The sequence below is a fragment of the Panthera tigris genome, chromosome A1, assembly GCF_018350195.1.
Source record: "Panthera tigris isolate Pti1 chromosome A1, P.tigris_Pti1_mat1.1, whole genome shotgun sequence".
Taxonomy (NCBI): domain Eukaryota; kingdom Metazoa; phylum Chordata; class Mammalia; order Carnivora; family Felidae; genus Panthera; species Panthera tigris.
The window spans coordinates 79,746,454-79,767,012 of record NC_056660.1 but is presented as its reverse complement, the minus strand read 5'-3'; the positions used below and the strand labels follow the sequence as shown (position 1 = coordinate 79,767,012).

At 54.0% G+C, this 20,559-nt stretch overlaps 1 protein-coding gene and 1 long non-coding RNA gene across 2 annotated transcripts in view; one reads left to right on the top strand and one right to left on the bottom strand.

Moving 5' to 3' along the window:
* LOC122237167 overlaps positions 1 to 1,458 on the bottom strand; it is a 16,423-nt gene extending 14,965 nt beyond the window's left edge. Inside the window, exon 1 of the long non-coding RNA XR_006215385.1 lies at positions 1,407 to 1,458. This is a non-coding gene — a long non-coding RNA (uncharacterized LOC122237167). The remainder of the gene's footprint in view (positions 1 to 1,406) is intronic.
* LOC102953641 (sperm acrosome-associated protein 7-like) lies at positions 1,441 to 20,559 on the top strand. The gene is made up of 6 exons (XM_042980193.1): positions 1,441 to 1,640; positions 5,142 to 5,204; positions 6,613 to 6,711; positions 7,587 to 7,682; positions 17,823 to 17,903; positions 20,338 to 20,559. The coding sequence occupies exons 1-6, from the start codon at positions 1,484 to 1,486 to the stop codon at positions 20,409 to 20,411; spliced, it is 570 nt and encodes a 189-aa protein (XP_042836127.1). The 5' UTR covers positions 1,441 to 1,483; the 3' UTR covers positions 20,412 to 20,559.

The window sequence follows — 20,559 nt, the reverse complement described above, 5'->3', positions numbered from 1 at the left end:
AAAGGTAAGCCCAACAAGAACCCCAACAAGCATGCCTCACTGTTTCCCAGGGGTCACTGCTCTCCCATGCCTACACCTGTCCTGTTCCTCCCGCACTGCCCACTCCTCATCCAACCCAGCATAAAACACTCAGCAAACTGTGGGACCCAAGGAATTTAACAAAAATCCCCTACCCCTGGACAAGCAGAGCAAGACTAACTCCATTTTGTGCTACACCCACCATCTCATGTATAACCCCCACATGACCTACTTATTGCTTAAGACACTCCCCGACCCTAGTCAAGCCGCTGAGCACACCCTTACTGGAAACCGGCTCATATAGGAATGCGGAACCCCTAACCGCCAAAGAATGGAAACCCCGCCTTTTGCCCGCCAAACTTGCACGCCAATTCTTAAACCCCGCCTTTTGCCCGCCAAACTTGCGTGCCAATTCTGACCAGAGTGATAGGCTAGTTCAAACAGTTACTATAGGGTAAATTGTAATTCAATTGGCCACCTGCGTGTGGACTGACACGACTATGCAACTTTCTGTGTGTGTTACAATCTCATTGGCCATTGGCCCCTATAAATCTGCTACCCCTCTTAACCTAGGGGTCCAAGTCCCTGCTCTGCTGTGTCGGGTATACTTGGGCCCAAGCTCGAGCTTGCAAATAAACCCTTGTGCTTTTGCATCGGTATCGGCTCCTTGGTAGTCTCTCGGATTTGAAATCGGGGGCATTACAAAACTATCTTCTTGACTTCATTTCCATATGCCGTCTTCTGTGTCTTTGTGTCTTCACACGAAATCTATCTTGAATAAATCTTTCTCCTATTAACCTGTGACTGTCGGTTTCATTTTCAGACACAGCCAGGAACCACAAAAGAGTCAAGGAATACTTTCTTCCACCTACAAGGGCCAGAGTGACCACCGCTGTAGCCCAGGGCTTCCCAAATTTCTTGTGCACAGGTATCTTCCTGGGATCTGGGGCAGATTCAGATTCTAATTCAGGAGATCAGAGCTGGGCGCAGAGAATGCGTTCCTAACAGGCATCCAGGGGCGAGGTGGACACAGATGAAGGATATGCAGGACTGAAGAAGGAAGCGGAGCCCAAAACAGGTGTAAGTAGATGGGCTCCCCAAGGCCCAGACAATCTCCCACGCCTTCCCAGGGCACAGACCCTGAGCATGACACTCCCTTCCCCGCACACGTGGCAGGATCTGGTTCACTTCCCGCGGTAGCATCCCAGGTCCATGGACACCACCCTCTCTGTACACAGGAGAGCCTAGCTCACTTCCTGTCGTGACGTCACACGTCCCACGGACATGGCCCTCCCCGCACAGGGGTCAGGACCCCGCTCACTTCCTGCCGTGACGTCACACGTCCCCGGACACGGCCCTCCCCGCACACGGGGCAGTTCGCCACTCACTTCCTGCGTGACGTCACAGGACCCTGGACACCACCGTCCCTTCATAAGGGGCGGGACCCTGTGCACTTCCTGCCGTGATGTCACAGGACCCTGGACATTCTAGGGTATCCTGGAGACCAAGGTCTTCAGGGCATGCCGTAGGAAACATGGCAGGAGACAGAGGAGTGACCCTGTTTGTCCTGCTGCTGTCCTGCTGGCGCCACGCGGAGCCCCAGCCCATCAACACGATTTCAGGTACAGTCACAGGTGGATGGCTGTTGGGCGCGTGGGAAACGCACGTCTCCCTGGGGCTGAGTCAGGCCCCTCCTCACCTCCCCAGTTTCCCATCCATTTCTGGGAGAGAGTGAAGCGAGTTGAACACTTTTTCTACCTTGAAAGTCCTTTTCAAACTCCAGAACCCCATGGGGAAGGAGCGTATGCGATGTATTTTCACTTTTTATCATAGATGATTTCTAGGGTTCCTGGTGGTTCAGTCGGTTGAGCGGCCAACTCTTGATTTGGGCCCAGGTCTTGACCCCAGGGTCATGGGATCCAGCCCCGCATTGGGGTCCGTGCTGAGTGTGGAGCCTGCTAGGGGTTTTCTCTCTCTCCCCTCTCTGCCCCTCTCCCCTGACCATGCACATGCTTACTCTCTCTCTCTCTCCCTCTCCCCCTGAACTAAGGAAACAAAGACAATTTCTAACCTCCTGAAAGTCGAGGGGCAGCACAGAGACCCTGTCGCCCCCCACAGTCCACCACCCTGCACTTCCGGCACACACACACTGCTGCTGTCCCGGAACCTTGTAGTCCTATCCAAATGGTCTTACTGCTTCATGTAAACCTTTTCTTGCTAACATGAGGCGGTTGTCCCTTGCACGCCAGTGTCATGAAGACCCGGACAAAATTAACGGAAGCCTGCACAGCAGCTCATCCCGGCTGCACCCGATCCGCCGTGGTCCCCGAATGCCCTTGTCAGGGAGGGTGCCGATCACACCCAGGACGGCCCCCACGTGTCTCTGGCCCCGGCCCTCCCATGCTGGCCCCTTCTTTGTGGAGGATCCGAGCGGGGACAGGCCGGTCGGGACGGGATGGGACTCTGTGACTCCCCAGCAAAGGATGGCAGGGAGGGGGTGCTCCGTGACCCCCCCACCCGACTTCCTGCCAGGAAGCTCTATTCTCAGGCCACCCGGCCACTCTTACACCTGCTGCACATGTCACCACAGATGGAAGGAATGGGGCCGAGATGGTCCTCCAGCCCCAGCTCCCAAGGATGGCCGAGTGGACCCTGAAGGCTCACCCACAGGGTTTGGGAGGCTCCTCTGAGAGCAGGACCATGGGTGCTGCCCGAGCCAGCTCTGTGTCCCCTCCTGCCCTTGCCACGCCCACATGTCCAGGGCAGGGTGGGGGGGCGAGGGGGGGGACGGGCCAGCTGGCCGCAGTCGGGCCAGAAGTCAGGTGGTCCTGAAAGGACTGAACATCCCCAACTTCCTTTTCTTCAGCAAACTAAGCTCTGAGACGCTTCCCAAGGACAGTGTCCTTTGCGACGCCGTGGGTGCAGATGGGGCTGTAACAGGTGGGGGCTGTGTGTCCCCCATGGGAGGGCGCGTCCCTCCAGGCTGCTCCTTCCTGCTCAGACTGTCACATGCCAGTGCCCTCGGGAGGTGCTCCCAGTGCCCAGTGACGGAGCACTCCTCCAGCCCTAAGCCAGCCCTCCCCTCCCCGACCTGGTCTCCTGTCCAGACAGGGACACCCTTAGGTGACCGTCATGGTCTTCCCGGCTTGAAAGACCGGTTAAGGACAGTCCCTAAATCATTTTCTGAAAGGAAACAGTGGGTTTCCTTATGGGCTTGCGGCTGGGGCGCAGGGGAGCGGGAGTACCCGTCTCCGGGGGTCCCAAACAGACCAGCTCCGGCCGCTGACAAAATCCAAAGGTGGAGACAGTGGTGGTGACACGAGAAAGTATATTTCGATGAGGCCGACAGCCCGAAGACAGCATGGACTGGCGTCTCCAAGACTGTCTCCAAATGCAAAGACCCTTCCAGGTTTATCTGCAGAGATGTGGGACAGAGGCCAAGGCACAGGCAGATGGACAGGAAGGGTCATGTGCATCATTGTCATGGGGTCCATCACGTGTGGGCTCCGGCCGGCTCAGGCAGTTTCCATTCCCATCAGAGGAGGCTTTGCCCTCCGAGTCTTGCTTGAGTTAAGGGAGAAACTGGAAATGAGAACTTCATCTATTAGAAAGTTTGCAGTCAAAACGGGGATGGTTGAAGTCCCCCCCCCCCCCGGGGGCTTACCGCCTCCCAGGGCACTGGTGACGTTGGCCAACGTGAGCCGCCCTGACCACGAGGAGAGACGGGAACGGCAGCCATGGGCCTGGTTTGCCTTGTTTTCCCCAAATTAACCACAGCACAGCCGCAGAGGTCAGCAGCGAGTCCTTCCCCGTGTCCGGGATGCGCACTGTGCAAATATGGAGGAGTAGTCAGGGATCCTGGTAACTCCGGCGCCCGGCGGTTTGAAGCCGAGAGACTGTCAGTCGGAGGTGACAACAGGCGAAACACGCCACAGCCGCCACCATTGACAATGCACTTTGAAAACCGTGCGGGTATTCTAGAGCATAAATATTTTTCTGCACACGCTTGCTGCCTGACTGGCACAATACTCCCATTATAATCACGGGACAGACACAGAATGAAAAGAGTATTTTTGACAAAGTGCTCGCTCGACGCAGCTGTGCCCATTCTTAATGACTCATTAATGCCTCATCCTCGGCGAACTGTACTTTTGTTTGCCTCGTTGCCGGGAGGTCAGCACACTGGGAAGCGATTGTCATCTCCGTGCAGACCTCCTTGCAGAGATTTCCGCATTGTTCTAAGCCCCGCGTGCAGATGAGGCCATTGGTATGCAGATTGTCCGTCATTAAAACCATTTGAAAATCAGCGTCGTCACTGGTTTACTGTTGGAACGAGAGTCTGCAGACGCCTGCGAGCTCTGTGCAGCCGGGCAAGGTGGCGCTGCCCAGCGGGTCCCGGGCGTGCCCTCTCCCCTCCCCGGGGGCGGGAGGGGAGGCTGACCTTGACCCTGAGTCGAGGAAATGGACGAGGACACCCAGCTCTGAGCAAAAGGAGTAGTAGGGAGCCCCCGGCTGGTGCCGCTGTGCGGAAACCCTCACTCCATGCACTGTCGGGCCCCCAGCAAGGCCAGGGAGGCTGGGGGTCGGGCGTCCAGAGATCCCACGGAAGTCTGCCGTCTGGCCCGGCTGGCTCACCCCTGAGACCCCGTGCCTTCCCTGTAAACAGACCACCTGGAATCGCTCTGCTTCTGAAGGGGAGAGAGCCGGTGGCCAGTCTCTCTGGGACCCCCTCCCGACCAGAGAACCCCCACCGTTCCCCAAATCACGTCCCTAAGCTCCCAGAGGCACCGGCCTCTGGAGCCCTTTAGAAAGGACGTCCGCGTCCCTCTTGGTTGGCTGTCCGCGGAGCACGTGCAAGGGCAGTCATCCCTGGTGCCAGGACGCGTGTTCCCTTCTGAGGGACGGTGCCAGCGAGCACTGCCCCACACGGCAGGAGTCAGAGCACAGGGCACGTCCCTCTACCACACGGCCACCTTGCCCGCCACTTTCCGGATGAGAACCCAGTCCTGGGAACCCCTTGCAGGCCTCTCCCCCCTGCAGCAGGCTGGTGGGCGCCGCAGAGAGAGAGATCAGTGCAAATTCAATGAATTGTTAAACTGTTAAATTTTCTATTTCTTTTCTAGGTCCACGTACGGTACTGCCACCAAATTTAAAAAATTTTGATGACAACGTGGCTGCACTATTTGGTAAGGAAACTCCTTGTATCAAATGTCTGGTCTGTATTTGGAGGGGTGGCTCGTGACACAAGGTGGAGACATGCGATTTGGTTTGAAGCTAGAATCACACACCTGTGGCCCCACACAGGTGTGAACTTAGCCAGACTTGGAAGGGCGAGGCCTCCTCAGGTGAACTTTCCAGCAAGAACGGGGCACCAGCAAGTCCGCGAGCGGTGGAGACAAATGCTCCCAAGTTTCCTGGGGGCTCTGACCGTCCCGGGCCCCGCAGGACAATAGTCCTGACACCAGCACCCCCTTCATCCCATGGGCCGACCCCCCAAAGTCCCAGCCACTGTGGAGAAAGAAAGGATGAGTCACTGGGATTTCTGATCAACTAAGCCCAGAAGGGGAGCTGAGGCTCCCACTCCACCCACCCACACTTCTCCCGAGTGGGGATGGGAGAGTAAGACATCTGTGTCTCTGGAAATAAGTGAGGCCACCGCGTGAGAACAGCAGGGGCTGCCCATTCAGAGCTCCCTGTAGCAGGGCGTCCGCCAGGCCACCACCATGTGCATGTGGCAGAGACTCAGGTGAGTGGGGCGGGGAGAGCTCAAGGTAGAAAGGAGGTGGCTGGGGGCGGGGACCCTGGGGGAGGTGCTGGCCCAGGACAGCTTGGGGGGTGGAGGGGGTGGGGAGGGTTGGGAGAGGGCCTGGGGGAGGTGCTGGCCCAGGACAGCTGCGGGGAGGTGCTTGCAGGGGGACAGACAGCTTAGGGGAGCCCTGAGGGAGGCCTCCACCTCAGTCCCCAACTGTACTAAGGGCTTTCCACATACACGGCTTTATGTGACCCTCATAACACGCCTGATGAGATAAGACAGACCCATTTTACAGAGGAGAAAACTGAGGGTCCAAGTGGAAGCTGCCTGGGTCGTGATCCAGTGAGAGTGAAACCAGGACGTGGGTCCCGTCTGTCTGACGCAAAGCCCAGTGCGCTTACGTTAGAAGCTTCCTGGGAGCTGTCAGGGAGGCGTAGAGGGAGAGAGAAAACAATGCTGCATTCTGCAGAAATCGGGAAAGACCGTGTGCCTCCAAGCGGACGGCTTGGGGAAAGTCTCAGAGGGAACAGAAGGACAGAGGGGCAGAGAGTAGAGGTGGGACGGCATCTGGACCAGGCTTTCTAGCCTCGTGTCTTTGGGGAACAAAGTTTATTGTCCAGGGCATCTGGACGCCCTCAGGTTTTCAGGAGCTGTTGAGGGGGGCAGTGGTCTCCCACCCCAGACAGAGCTCTTTAGAGACCCCAACCCTGTCCGTCTCCACAGTGCCCCTTGAGTTCCGGTTTCTAGTCCTGCTTCACAGAGTGCCTTCAGTCCAGGTAGAACAAAAGGGTACCTGTCCTGCTCTGCTGGTTCTGACATGTCCTTATGTGCTTTTTCCCAAGATGAAATTCTAGTCCAAGAGATATTGGATCCAAGTAATTCATCATTGCTTATGACACAAAGACCACTACCAAAATCAACAACGATTATGAAGAAAAAAAGCAAGTATACATTTTTTAAACCTGTGATGGCGTGTACTCCTAGAGGTCTGTGGTTGTGAAGACACAATCCTACCAGTTTACATTCTTTAAGGCCAGCTTACTTCTGGGGCAAAAGCAAATGGCGGTATGCAAGAAACAGGTGTCCGGAACCTTCTCTGTAACCTTCCCGAGATTGAGGCGGCCAAGCTGAGGCTGGTGGAGACAAGTTCCTCTCATTTTGGGGTGGTCTCGGGGGTGCACACGCAAGCAGGCTCTTGTGCTCAGGATGCAAAGGCAGCTTAGCCACTGCGGGACACATGGAAACGGGGACTTGTGACCACCCGCTCACTGACATGTACCTAAGCATTCTGAGAGCGCGGGCAGTGACATTGACCCCATTGCACGCGGGACAGAACAAAGGTCTGAAGAACCTACCGAGGCCACACCGCTAGTAGTGAACGTGGAGAGAGAAGGTGCTTTTCCAAAGGGCAGTTCCATGGTGTCCGGGGTGCGTGTCAATCAGTGAAACAGCTCGCTGAGAACCAAGACCCAGTATTTGGCTGACAGTTGCCAAGGGGAGGCCGGGAGCAGAAACCCATAAGAAGTGCGTGAACTGCATTCAGCAGCCGGGAAGTTCAGCACTTTCTTGCAATTGTGCGCCCAGATGTGAATTCCGGTTCCTGGGACGAACACCACCCAGCATCTGCTGGGGCCCAAACTGCTGGGTTCAAGGCGGTCAAATGACGCCTGACTCTGGTACATCTCAACTTTCCAAGGCACGTTTTCAGTAGACCTTGACAACTGTTAGCGTTCCGTAAGATACAGTGTGGACCCAAATGTTCACGTGTATGTAACCAAAAAATCTTTTCCTTATTTTTTCATGGTCTTCATCAAAGAAACCTATACTCAAACGGATTATAAGATGGATATTAGTAAGAAGCATCATAAAAAGAAATTCTCTTCTGGGAAAGAAAAAAGGCCTTTCTTTGATGGTAAATGCAACCCGGTAATGCCCCTGCCTTAGGAGAAGGTGGTGGGGAGGACAGAGGAGCCAGGCAGATGTACACGGGGATGTCCCCGTCACGGAGGATGAAAGCGTGGCTGGAGAGAGATTGAGGCTGCTTCACCCCAGTGGGGCTGATTTCCCGTCTCCGTAGAGGAACCGCCTGCCCACCACCCCTGCCCGTGGTCCTGACCCTGGAGAAGCAGAGCCTGGCAGGAAGGTCCCGGCAGGCAGGTGGCCACTAGCCGGGAGGAAGGGCCGCCACACTGCCCGCCCCTCCCGCACGTCAGCTGGGTACCTGCCCCTCCCTGGGGGTCAGGGGTTGGGCAGGGAGAGCCAGTGTCGCCCCCGCCACCAGGGAGGTTCCCCCGGAGTGAGGGAATGTGTCCCTCCAACGGCCAAGGTTGCTGAAATTAACTCCATGTTCAGGCTCTGAGGCTGAGGAGCTAGCCCCCCATGGGGTGACAGATCTTTTCCTCACCCTAAAGATGACGCAAAAGAAAGGTGCCCATGTAGCTCGCGGGACGCCTGGCCCGTGAAGGGTTGTGGCGGGCCCTAGAGGAGGGACCAGGTCCTTTGTACCAGGCACAGTGGAGGGGAGCTGAGCATATCTGCAGGCCGGGCCCTGGAACCTACATTTCAGTCCATTCCACAGAGACTCGTCCCAGGGAACCAGCCTCTGGTGTTTGGAAGGATAGAATGAGAGTAGGATTTTCATGGCAAGGAACATTTCTAACCCCTCTGGGGTTGTCCCACCCACTGACTGACTCAAAGTGCCTAATGGGCATGAATACAGCCAGAAGCCTTTGTTGCAGGGGGGCTGCAAATAGGAGAAGTTAAGGAAGGGTCTATACTGAAGGATGGGTGTGTCTCCACTGAAGGACCACCGTGACCTAGAGCGGCTTCAGGGACACACTCTCCCTGCATCACACCCATCAGGCTCACTGGAGAAGCAGGAGGAAATAAGAATGGACAGGAAAACCTGAGCCAGTGAGAATGAGAGCCAGGGGGAAGGGACTGAGTCTGGGGTGGGGGCATCAGAGAAGCCACCAGCCCTCCAGGGTCCTGGGGCCCAGGCCCACCCTCAGAGGGACCGTGCAATTCCCAGACCCATGGTGCATGCATGGACAGCTGCAGACGACGCTGCAGGCCACCCCTGTGCCCATCCCCATCCTGGGCTGCACCCTGAAACTCGCCTGAGGGCTCGGCAGAGCACCCCACCCTCCCCACACGGCCCCTCTGCTGCTGGGACGCACCCTAGCCTTCCCCGGGTTCCAGGCAAACACCACCGTTTAACATAAAGGCCTCCTCCCTGTGTCAGCAACAGCTTCGTGAGGCAGAAGTTGTCTGTGCCCCCCTTAGCTCGAGAGTGCTGTTCCGATGGAGAAACTGAGGCACGGCTCGGCTCAGGGACTGCCCGTATCAGGTGGCAGGCTGAAGGTAGATTGGGAGCCAGCCCCAGGCAGGACTGACAGGGGGCAAGAAGGCGTGGTGCCGGACCCGCCAGTCAGCCTGGGAGGGACATTTCCACTGGGTGCAGAAGAGTCTCTGAGCCAGCTGTCCCTGGAGGAGCACCGTCCTCTTTGAGGGGGGGGGCACCATAGCTGTCTCCCCCCACCCACCCCCACCCCGGACCTAAGGCGCCCTCACTACCCACCCAGGGGACAAGACCCAAACCACTGAGCACACGGAGTGCCATGTTCTCAGCAAACTTAATGATGGTCCACCTCAATAAAGATCTCTGTTTGCAAACTGGTACAGACGGGCGGACTGTCTCTGGCGACTTGTACAGGGAGGCAGGTGCTGCCATGGCATGTGCGGGAGCGAGGTTCATGTGTCTGGTAACAGGAAAGCGACGGGATGGGTGAAACGTGCAGGATGCAACGTCTAAAACAGCTCCATTGTGAAACCAGTTTAGACTTACAACCTAGGAAAGTGGTAGAGTTTCCCGTGTTCCTTCCACCCAGCTTTCCCCAGTGGTAACGTCTTACGTAACTCGAGTACAATTACTAAAACCGGGAAGTCCACGCTGATGCAGTCCTGCCTGGTAACCTACAGACCTGGTCCAAATTTTGTCAATTATCTTCCCAATGCCATTTTTTGGCTCCAGGATCCATTCAGATTCCTCATGGCAGCTACCGGTGACGTCACATCTGTCGTTCCCGCCTGGGGGGTTACCTGGTCTCTGTCTTTCATGACTTTGGGGAGTACTGGCCAGCTACTTAATACAATCTCTTTCAATTTGGGTTTGTCTGAATTCTCCCCACGACTAGATTCAGGTTGCCTTCGGGGCAAGAATGTTAAAGAAGTGATGCTATGTCTTCCTTCGTGTGTCCCATGAGGATGTGCATGATGTAGACTATCTCATTACCCGGGGTGGGGGGTGTTCACTTTACTTTGATCACTTATTCAAGGTACTGTATACCTGGTGTCTCCATAATCAACTTGATTTTTTTTCCATGTGTAAACAATTAGTATTTTGGGGGGAGATACTTTCAGACTGTAAAAATACCCTGCTTTTCACCATATTTTCACCACTAATTTAGCATCCATTGTTCCTTTTTAAAAATCGTTTATTTATTTTGAGAGAGAGAGAGCACACACTCATGCATACATGTGTGTGGACGGGGGAGGGAGAGAGAGAGAGAATCCCAAGCAGGTTCCATCCTCAGAGCAGAGCCCAACATGGGGCTCAATCCCATGAAACATGAGATCATGACATGAGCCAAAATCAAGAGGCAGCCATTGAACCGACTGAGCCCCCCAGGTGCCCCAGCATCCATCACCTCTTAACTGCAAGAATTACCACTATAGTATTTGCCAAAAGGTGATTTTCTAGTTCTACCATTCCTTCTACATTTGCAAGGAAGAGCTGTACTTTCTTAAAAGGACTTTATCTACTTGTTGATTCCATTATGTTTAGATCCGTGTAACATACTGGTCTTCACTTTATTCAGTGGGTTACAAACCACTACTATTGTGCATTTTGCTTCTTTGGTTTTCTTATTTGGAGCTCGACACATTGGCATTGCTCTTGCACACTTTCCCTGCCCCAGCCCTGGGAGCAGCCAGGTCTGCACAGAGCCCTGCTCCCCCATGCTGGAGAGGGGTAGTTAGAAGCCAAAGTCAGGGTTGGATGTGTTTGCTGCTCTGGTGGGGTGTTGTTTCCAGGCCCCCCGGTGGACAGAGCCAAGACAGATGTGTGTGGGCACAGATCTGTGTTTCCACACCTATCTGCTCAGATGTTGGGCATCATGAATTCAGACTCATTCCACTGGTCCCAGACCTGCCCGTGAGGCTCATCCTACCTCCTTCCTTTTGTCTATGAGAATCCTGGGCCTCCTGCCCCACTAGAGTCCGTGCATTTGCTCAGTCCCAGAAAACACAGAAGTAGCCCAAGAATTGCTGGTGTAGCCCCACCCTGCGAAAAACAGATTTACTAACTAGCAGGCAAGATTTGTGTACTGCCTTTCATGTTAAGCCTTAGAATATGTTGTCAGGTACTTCCTTCCAAACTTCCTCGTCAGGCTCTTTTCTTCCCGCCCTCCTAGTTACTGACTTGTACTATTCTGCTTTGGGTCCCTTTTCATTGTGGTTGATGTCACTTCCTTCTTTTGAAGTATATAGCCATGATTCTAATACAAAAAGTCTTGCATCTAAGAATTCCACTTCCGCTGTGCCCCTAACATTGGTGCCACCCTGCTTCTGTCCACCCGCTGCCTCACGTCCCACAGGGACCAGCCTCATCATCCTGCCTTATCCTTCCCATGCTTCCTTGGGCACAAATGAGCAGGTACATGTTTATGACCCTTTTTTGGTACAAGATTACTCAGTTTACTGTTTTATATCGTATGTCTTCTTAAATGTTTTTAAGCCACTTCACTGAAGTCTGATCGTGTGTATTTTCTTATAACTCTTTTTCTGTGCATGAAAGGTAGCACAGTATGGATATCTGGCACTTCCCTCTCTTAACCTAACAATCTGTGCTATAAATTATTCCACATCTGTTTACAGAAGCTTCCTCATTACTGGTTTTTACACTTGTCTAGATCTGCATCGTGTGGACAGAGTACAGCTTATCTAACTGCTCTCCCGCCTGTGGGCTTTCAGGTTGTTTCCAACACTTCGCCAACAGTGCTGCATTGGGTACCCTTCGCACATGTCTTTTCATGTTGTTGGATGTGCATCTTCAGGGTAGACGTCTACACATGGTCTGCTGAGTGAAATCAGGAGTGTGTATGTGGTCACATTTGAACCACCAATAACCCACAGAAGGCTGTGCCCGTTTGTGCTCCCACCTGCGGTGTGTGTGAGGGCCTGTTCCCCTGCAGCCTTGGTGACAGTAAGTCTTCCTACTTTTACAGCTTTGACGATCAGATAAATGAGTTGGAACAGCTTCTCAAATGTTTATGGGTTATTTTTTAAAAATATTTATTTTTGAGAGAGAGAGAGACAGCATGAGTAGGGGAGGGACAGAGAAAGAGGGAGACACAGAATCCAAAGCAGGCTCCAGGCTTTGAGTTGTTAGCACAGGGTCTGATGTGGGGCTTAAACCACAGACCATGAGATCTTGACCTGAGCCAAAGTCCAATGCTTAACCAACTGAGCCCAGGTGCCCCTGTTTATGGGTCATTTTAATGTATTTTTGTGATCTGTTAATACCTTTTTCTCATTTTTCTATACCTTAATTTTTTAAATGTTTATTTATTTTTGAGAGAGAAAGAGCAGAGGAGGGGCAGAGAGAGAGAGGGAGAGAGAGAATCCCAAGCAGGTTCCACACTGTCAGCACAAAGCCCGACACGGGGCTCGAACTCACAAACTGTGAGATCATGACCTGAGTTGAAGTTGGACCCTTAACCAACTGAGCCACCCAGGTGGCCCTATATCTTAGTTTTTAAGAATTCTTTATATGTTAAGGATATTAGTCTTTTGTCTGCGATGTATGTCACTAATATATATCTTCCTCCTGTTAGTCAACTGCCTGTTGATATTGCCTGAAAATTTACAAACACAGGCTCATGGGGAGTTATGGTTTGAATCAGTCCTTTCCGCACATCAGGCTGAGAAACACAGTTTTAGGCATTGTCTGGCATTGACACTGCTGAGACGCTTGGTAGAAGCAAAGGAACATACCCTCCACCGGGCTGCACGTGATGTTCTTAGCCCACTGCCCTCCCAGAGGTGAGCCTCCGGTTCACCTGTGGAACGTGTGAGGTGACACACACACTAAAAATAGCACGTAACAGAACAACCTCAAAGTATAGAATAAGCACACATTAGGACTTTTCTATTTAGGAAGAAAGCTGCCAAGAACATTGGTCACACCCTAACAATGACAAAAAGGCAAATAACCAACAAAACCACGACTTCTCTTGAGCCCAGCAGAGAGCCGAAGTCAAAAGGCAACCAGGTGGGCTGAATTCCCACAAGGGATGAGCATCTCCATGGAGGGACAGGACACAGGTCCGTGTCAGCTTTGACGGAGCATGGGAAAGACAGGTGGCCACCAAGCAAGTGGGTAAGAAGAAACCAGCCAATGTTTTGCTAATTCTTAAAGGCCAAGTGTGGGCTGTAGGTCAGTTTTGCGTAGCTGGGCCCCAGACTCAGGATCTTAATTCTATTCTTCAGCTCTTTTCCACAGGGCTCACCTGGGACAGGGAGCGGGACAGGAGACCAGAGCAAGCGCTTGCTCTGGGGGCAGGTGGAGGTGTGTATGTGATGACCGGCTTCTGCTGGGGGCCACGCGGAAATGAACTAGAAACTGTCTTGGACCCCTGACTCACACCGATACTATAGGAGTAAGGTCTTAAAAAGAAGTGGAGAAAGGGAGCGCCTTCACCTTGCAGGCCTCAGTAGGAAGCAGTTCAGTCCTTTCTCATTAAGAATGAGGTTGGCTGTAGGTTTCTTGTAAACGCACTTCATCTGCCTGAGAAAGTTTCTCACTTCTTATTTTGCTGAGGGGTTTTATTATGGCTTTTGTCCAATGCTTTTTCTGCATATATTTAAATGGACACTTCTTTTTCTTTATTATGTTACAATCGTGAATTACATTGATTTTTAGATGCTAAACCAACCTTGCATTCCTGGGATAAGACCTACTTGGTCATGACGTATTATCCTTTTCAGTTTTGTGCTACTTAACTTGCAAATATTTGCTCAGTATTTTTCACCTATGTCCAAATATCGCTAAGGGTTTTGCATCTATATTCATAAGAAATATTGGTTTGTAATTTTTTCATTTATTTTTTTTGTAACATTACTGTCAACTTTTGGTTAAAGTTAAGCTAACCTCATTTAATGAGTCAGGCAGTAATGCCTCTTATTTCCTGTAAAAGTTTGAGTAAGGTTGGTATCATTTCTTCCTTGTATGTTTGATAGAAGTCACCAGTAAAACCATTACTTTGCATCTTTTGGAAAAGTTTCTGATAAATTAAAAAATTTAAATATCTTAGGGGCGCCTGGGTGGCTCAGTCGGTTAAGTGGCCGACTTCGGCTCAGGTCACGATCTCGTGGTCCGTGAGTTCAAGCCCCGCGTCAGGCTCTGTGCTGACAGCTCAGAGCCTGGAGCCTGTTTCAGATTCTGTGTCTCCCTCTCTCTGACCCTCCTCAGTTCATGCTTTGTCTCTCTCTGTCTCAAAAATAAAAACATTAAAAAAAAAAAATCTATGTGACTATTTGGATATTTTTCTTTAAATATTTTTTCTGCTCCAAAATTTTTCTCTTATTCTTCCAGGACTCAAATTACACACATGCATTATACCTTGTGATGTTGTCCCGTGGGTCTTTGAGACTCTGTTCATTTTTTACATATTTTCCTTTCCATTTCCATTTGTATAACTTCTCTCTCTCGCTCCTCCACAGTATCTCTGTCTACTGTTGAGCCCATCAGTAAAATTTTCATTTCAGGTGTTGTATATCTTAGCTCTGTAATTCTCCTTCGATTCTTGACCATAGTTATTTCCCTGCTATTCTCAGAGAATATCTTTTCACTCACTTCTAGTGCTTTTCTATACCTTATGGAGCATGTTTATAATAGCTGCTTTAAAGTCTTTGCCTAATAATTCTACATCTGAGTCATCTAGAAGCTGGTATTGTCAATTACATTTTCCCTTGAAATTTGGTGATATTTTTCTGATTCTCTATACATTGAATTATTGTGTGTTTATTCCTGGGCATTGTAAGTATTATGCTGTTTTTGATTGAACCCTCTGGAGAACATTAATGTTCTTATTTTAGCAAGCCATCCCCCCTGGTTAGGCTTCCACAGTGTACTTGATCTTGCCATTTGTGAGTGGTGGTTTGAGTCTGTCTCTTCTCTGCTGGTTTGAGGGTCCCGTGTATCCACCAGCTAAAGGAGGAGGCTGAGACGGGTGGGGTTTCACACCCCGAATCAGGAAAGCCATCTTTCTGGAGTTCTTCCCTCCTGAGCCCCCTCATGCACGCTCTGCTCCCAGGGGTTCCTCTCCCTGAGGCCAGAAACATGGAGTTTCTATCAGAGCTCCGGGGCCGTTGCCACTGCGTCGCAGCGCACCGGGCCGACACCCGGGTCGAAGCCAGGAAGGCAACAAACACAGACGCGTGAAATCCACACCTCCACAGCCTCCTGCGTGTGATCTCTTTCCAGGAGCCTCAGGTGGCTCCCGTGTGACTTCGTGCAGAGGTTTGGGTTGGGTGGGGGGCTCACGCTAGCAAGAGGCCGCCAGAATTCCCACATAGCGTTTTTGTTTTTTTAAATTCCATGAAATGCAGACCTTCCAGCCACGAGAAAATGCTAACAGAAATGCAGCCTGAGGCAGGATAAAGTGACCCTTCCTCCCCGGTGACCTCCCACCTGACCCTTACCGCCTCACCTCGAGCTCCTCTGTCCTCAGGCCTGAGCCATCTGCTTGATCTGGGAAAGCCGACCCGGAGGGTTAGGCAGCCCCTGACCCAGCGCACGACAGTGGAGGTGGACCAGGTGGAGGCGGCGGCCTGTTCAGGCTCAGGCTGCCTGTCCTGGGCCGTGCCCACCTCCTGAAATCTGTCATCGGCTCTGGGATAACATCAACTGCCTTAACGTCCTTTTCGTGTGTGTGCCCTCCTTTCCTTGGGGCCCTCCTCTTCCCTTTTCCCCTTTCAACCAACGACCTCACTGGGACACTTAGGTACTTCAGTTGTCTCCTCCCCGGGGAATAAGGAACACACGGAATCATTCTGAGTCTGATTGTCAGGTCAGTGGTGTGTCCCACGATGGCCTAGGATGGCTGCCATTGGCCCCCAACATGTCAGGGGGCTGTTCTGTTGCTGCTTATTAGTGTTTGAGCAGGCAAAGTTTGGCAAGGGGAATCTTTCAAAGGAATGGATCTCTAATGGTGGAGCTCCGGCCCTTTGGGCAGAGGGCTGGGCCGGGGCCCAGGTCGGGTGGGGCTGACTCTCAGGTCCACCAGCCACACTTGGCAGGTGGTTTGAAAATTTGCAGCCACCACACCTCCCAGGAAACGAACCAGCCTCGGGGGCCCTTTGGCTGCACGCCCAGAGTCCACCCCATGGCCCAGGAGCAGGACGAAGGCCACCTGCCCGCCCGGGAGCCACAGCACCCTCGGGCCCAGGCAGGGCTCCTGCTCTGGGTCCCCACTTAGAGGACCCACATGTTACAAACATCAGAATCCATCTGATTTCTCTTCCTCCCTGTAGGAAATTTTCTTAAGACGTTGGCAACCAATGGGACAGAGGGAATGAAGGAGAGGGAAGCATAGGGGCACCAGGGCCCCCAGCAGGGAAGGCTGGGAGTGGGGGTGACGGTGGGTGAGAGGGGAGTGCCACCACTCATCCTGGGAAACCAGAGAGAGGGGGGACTCCGAAAGTCTCCTTCAAATCACAGCAACAGCACCTGCATAGACGGGCTATGCAAGGTCGCTGTGCCCCCAACCCCTCTGCCTAGGGGCATCACTGGGACGCAAGGAGCTGGAAGAGGAAGGGGACCTGGGACAACCCGGGTTCTGCCCCACCTGCCCCAGCTGGCCTGCGGCTGTGGTCTCCTTCACCCTGCTGTCTCAGCGAGGAGCAGGCTGAGGGTCCCATGCAGGAAGGTGGGGACATGCCTTGTAACTCCCACAGTGGGACACATGGCAGGTGGTCTCCACGAGCCTCTGGGGCCCTGCCACGCTGGGGTGGCCCCTCCAGGAGCATGTGTGACAGCGTCCTATCAGAACACCTCCCTGAGGACTAGGGTCTTAGGCTGAGCCACTAGAAATGACCGTGCAGATCAAAGACGGTCTGATATCCGCTCCCAGGAACCTTTCGGGGCCCCTGCGGCTCAGCGTAGCTGGGCACCCCCAGGCGTCCCTTCTCTCCGAGCCCACGCAACACGCAGGCCCCTCTGGGAGCAGGTGTGCATCCTGGGCCTGTGGCCACAGGCGGGGCATTTCCCGGAGCTCCAGCCCCCGCCCCGACGGGCACATGGGTGGCTCTCAGCGGGGCGGTCAAGCAACCCCATGTGTTGAGGACTCATTGCTCAGGGCTACGCTGAGCTCCACCACCGACTGCCCCAGAGACAAAAAAGTATAGACACCACAATGTCGTCCTTCTACGCCACACCTGGGGACAGCACGGCAAAGAGGGTTTAAAGTAGGCTCCAAGGAATGAATCTCTAATGTGAAATTCTGGCCGCCACAGCAGGGCACCTCTTGGAAACTGACGGGCTCTCCTTCCTGGGCTGGAGCCCTTCTCTCCCACTAAGCGCCATGGTGGGACTGCCAGTGGAATTTCTCCTCTTCCCAATGGCTGATCTTCTGTAGCACAGTCTTACGTTTGACTTCGTGATGACACCTGTCACGTGCTAAGAGACATTGCACGGCATGGGGGATGGTATAGGAAAGCGGCACACGCAGCCCCATTGTGAACTGGTTGACGAACAGACAGAGTGTGTGTGTTGACCATCCCGGCCCCTTTCTGAGCTCACGGGAGGGAATGAAAGGTCCATGCAGGGCCACAAACCACGGGGCCATGAGCCCTGAGGAGGCAGTGCAGGGGACAGGCCCAGAGCCCCAGCTGAGCTCCAGACAGCCTGGTTGAAAGGAGAAACAGGAGTTTGGAATTAGACCACAGTTGTGTGTTAAATCTTGATCATTGTGCTTAATTTTTCCCACAGAAGAGGAGAAAGAGACACTTTATCAGATTAAAAGCCTAGCAGTTCTGGAAAAAATCATTGACAACCTTCGAAGAGCTTTAGGTAAACGGAACTTGGGGCCATCTTGGTGACAGGTAAGTGTGGAGGACGGCTGCTCCTGCCCCTGCCGTGGAGAGAAGTAAACCGTCTGCTCCAGGGGACAGCTCTCTGGAGGGGCAGGTGACTCAGTCCCTGGGCAGACTGGCAGGGACCCCCACGGGTTTCCTGTGTTGTCATTGCGGGACTCCTGGCCCATTGAGTCCAAATTCCACGAGTCCTGGGCCACTGTGGGTGTCCCCTCCCTTCTCAGCTGTCCCTGGGACCTGTGGGCCCACCACTACATACCACAGGACCAGGCCCACAAGGTCCCCAAGCCTCCCACCTGGGGAGTCCCACACCTTTGAGCGCCCCCGCCCTCCGCCCTTCCGCTCCTCCCACCCCTGCCCCTTCAGACAACTTCCTAATTGCTGAAGTTGGTCCACGAATTTCCCCTGGTGGCTTCTGCCGCGGCCCCATGCTTCTTCCTGGAACTTTCCAGAACACTCCTGAGCCTCTTCTCCAGGCCAGTCCTCCTCCTGGCCTCCCAGCCTCTCCCAGGTAGACTCTGTAGTCCTGTAGACGGTTCGAATCAGCACCTCCCGAGTTCTTTCTACCACACACCGGTCCACGCACCCTGAGACCACCGGGTTTGGGGCGCATCACACCCACATTTCAAGCTAGTGTTAGCGAAGACTTCCGGGGGTTTGTAAACGGGCCTCGGTGCAGCCCCATTAGTTGGGTCCTCATAGAGCCAAGTGCAGGACCAAACACTTACACCTGGCCACCTTCATTCGCCTCCATCAGTGCTCACTGGGCACCTACCACGGGCCCACACCCTTCCCAGTTCTGGGGACTGAGCACCGTGGACAGGGACCCCTGCCCTCGAGGCGCCCACATTCCAGGGGAAGGTTAGATCGCCCTCCGCTCCAGCCTGCTGGGACACTTCTGGGTCCAGCGTCTCGTGGTCAGCCACTCCTTCAAACCGCACCCCCCCCCCCCCCCCCCGTCATCCTCTATGAGGCCAGCCTGCTATTTTGTCCTTTGTTTAAATGCCCAGCAGGGTGGAACCGCAGACGGGTCACTAGAGACCTTGCATTGTGTGACTGGTCACCAAGCAGCCAGGAGCCACTCTGACTGTGCGGGGCCAGAGCCAGCCCTGGGACCCCGAAATTGCAGGCCCCCACGGTCTGCACCTCCCCCCAGTGGGACAGCCCAGTGCAGTCGGGGGTTGAAAGGGGGGTGAGCGGTTGCCCCGCCCGCCACAAACTTACCGACCGGTACTGACATCCAGCCACTTTCTGCTGCTTTAGTCAGATGTCAGGGAGACTTTGCCAAATCCCCAGTTCCCGGGTCCTGAGAGTTCTGTCGTGAGAACAGGAATGTCCCTATGGCTCCAGTGTCTGAGGCAGGGCCTTTCCACCTGCTGTGGCTCCTGCACGTTGGCCCTGGGCCTGCCTGTCTGGGGGATGGGTGGCGGGCACTCCTCTGGTGCTAGGGCTGGGGGCCCAGCGGTGCATGCACGGGAGGGACCGAGGTCCTTGACCTCCCAGAGCCTGACATCACAGGACTGCGTCCACAGGGGGTGCCCCCGAGGGGAGGGGACACCCCCAGCCCAGCCCAGTAGTGTTCAGAGGGGCCCCCACCGGGTTTGGAGGCAGAAGGCCATGGCAGTGAGGCATTAAAGGGTGCGGCCTGGCCCCCACCCGGTCCTACCTCCGCGACCGCCTCCCCACAGCTCCTCCCCTCTCTGCATCCTGGCCTGGGCTCCCCAAGATCCTGCCAGGGCTCTCGCCACCTGGCCCACTGCCACCCTCACCCGAACCCACACCTTCCCCCTCTCCCTCCTGCAAACAGTGCCTCCGAGTTCGCCCTGACCTCTTGGGGCTCCGGCTTGCCCCCCGCTGTCCTCTGCATCCCTGCAAGCCCACTCCCCCCACCCGGACTCCCTCCTCTCATGGCTCCTTTGGGAAAGTGAGGACAGTCCCCCTCACTCAGTGGCTCATCTATGTGCACACTCAGTGCACATGGGGTCAGGCTCCCTGCCACGGGCTGGACAGCGGCTCAGAGTGCAGGATTTGGAGTCGGCCTGACCTGGGTTCAGATCCCCAACTGACTCCCAAAAAGCTGTGTCGACTTGGGGTGACCCAGGGCAGGGGACAGCACATCCTAAGCCTCAGCTTCTTTGTTCTCTTAAGTGGGGTGCTCAGAGCACCTGCCCCACGGGGGTGCCGGGGGCAGACTGAGGTGCCCACACACATTCCCACCGCCCTGGACCTGGGGGAGGGCCACACCCGGGACGACCCCGAGGAAGTCTCTTGTGGTAGGTCAGGTGCCCCTCAGTCTCTCAGCCCAGGGCTCGGCCCAGTACACACCCGTGTGAGCGAACCACAGGAGGGTGTGAAACCAGCTTCCTAGGAACACAGAGGATTTATCAAGAAAATCTCCTCTTTCCAAACAGGCAACACTCTCAAGCAAAGACTACAGAAGCACAGGCGTTTGTTCAAAGGAGCCAAACACCACAAGGGGAAATAGAGCCAGAACTGAGAAGCCAAGACTGCCTGAGGGGACATCCACTCACCCGGCCACTAGGAGGAAAAATAAAATAGAATCACTATTTTTTATAAAGAAGAATCTCTTTATTCAAGGAGTGCCAAATAAAATGAACACATTTAAATATTAA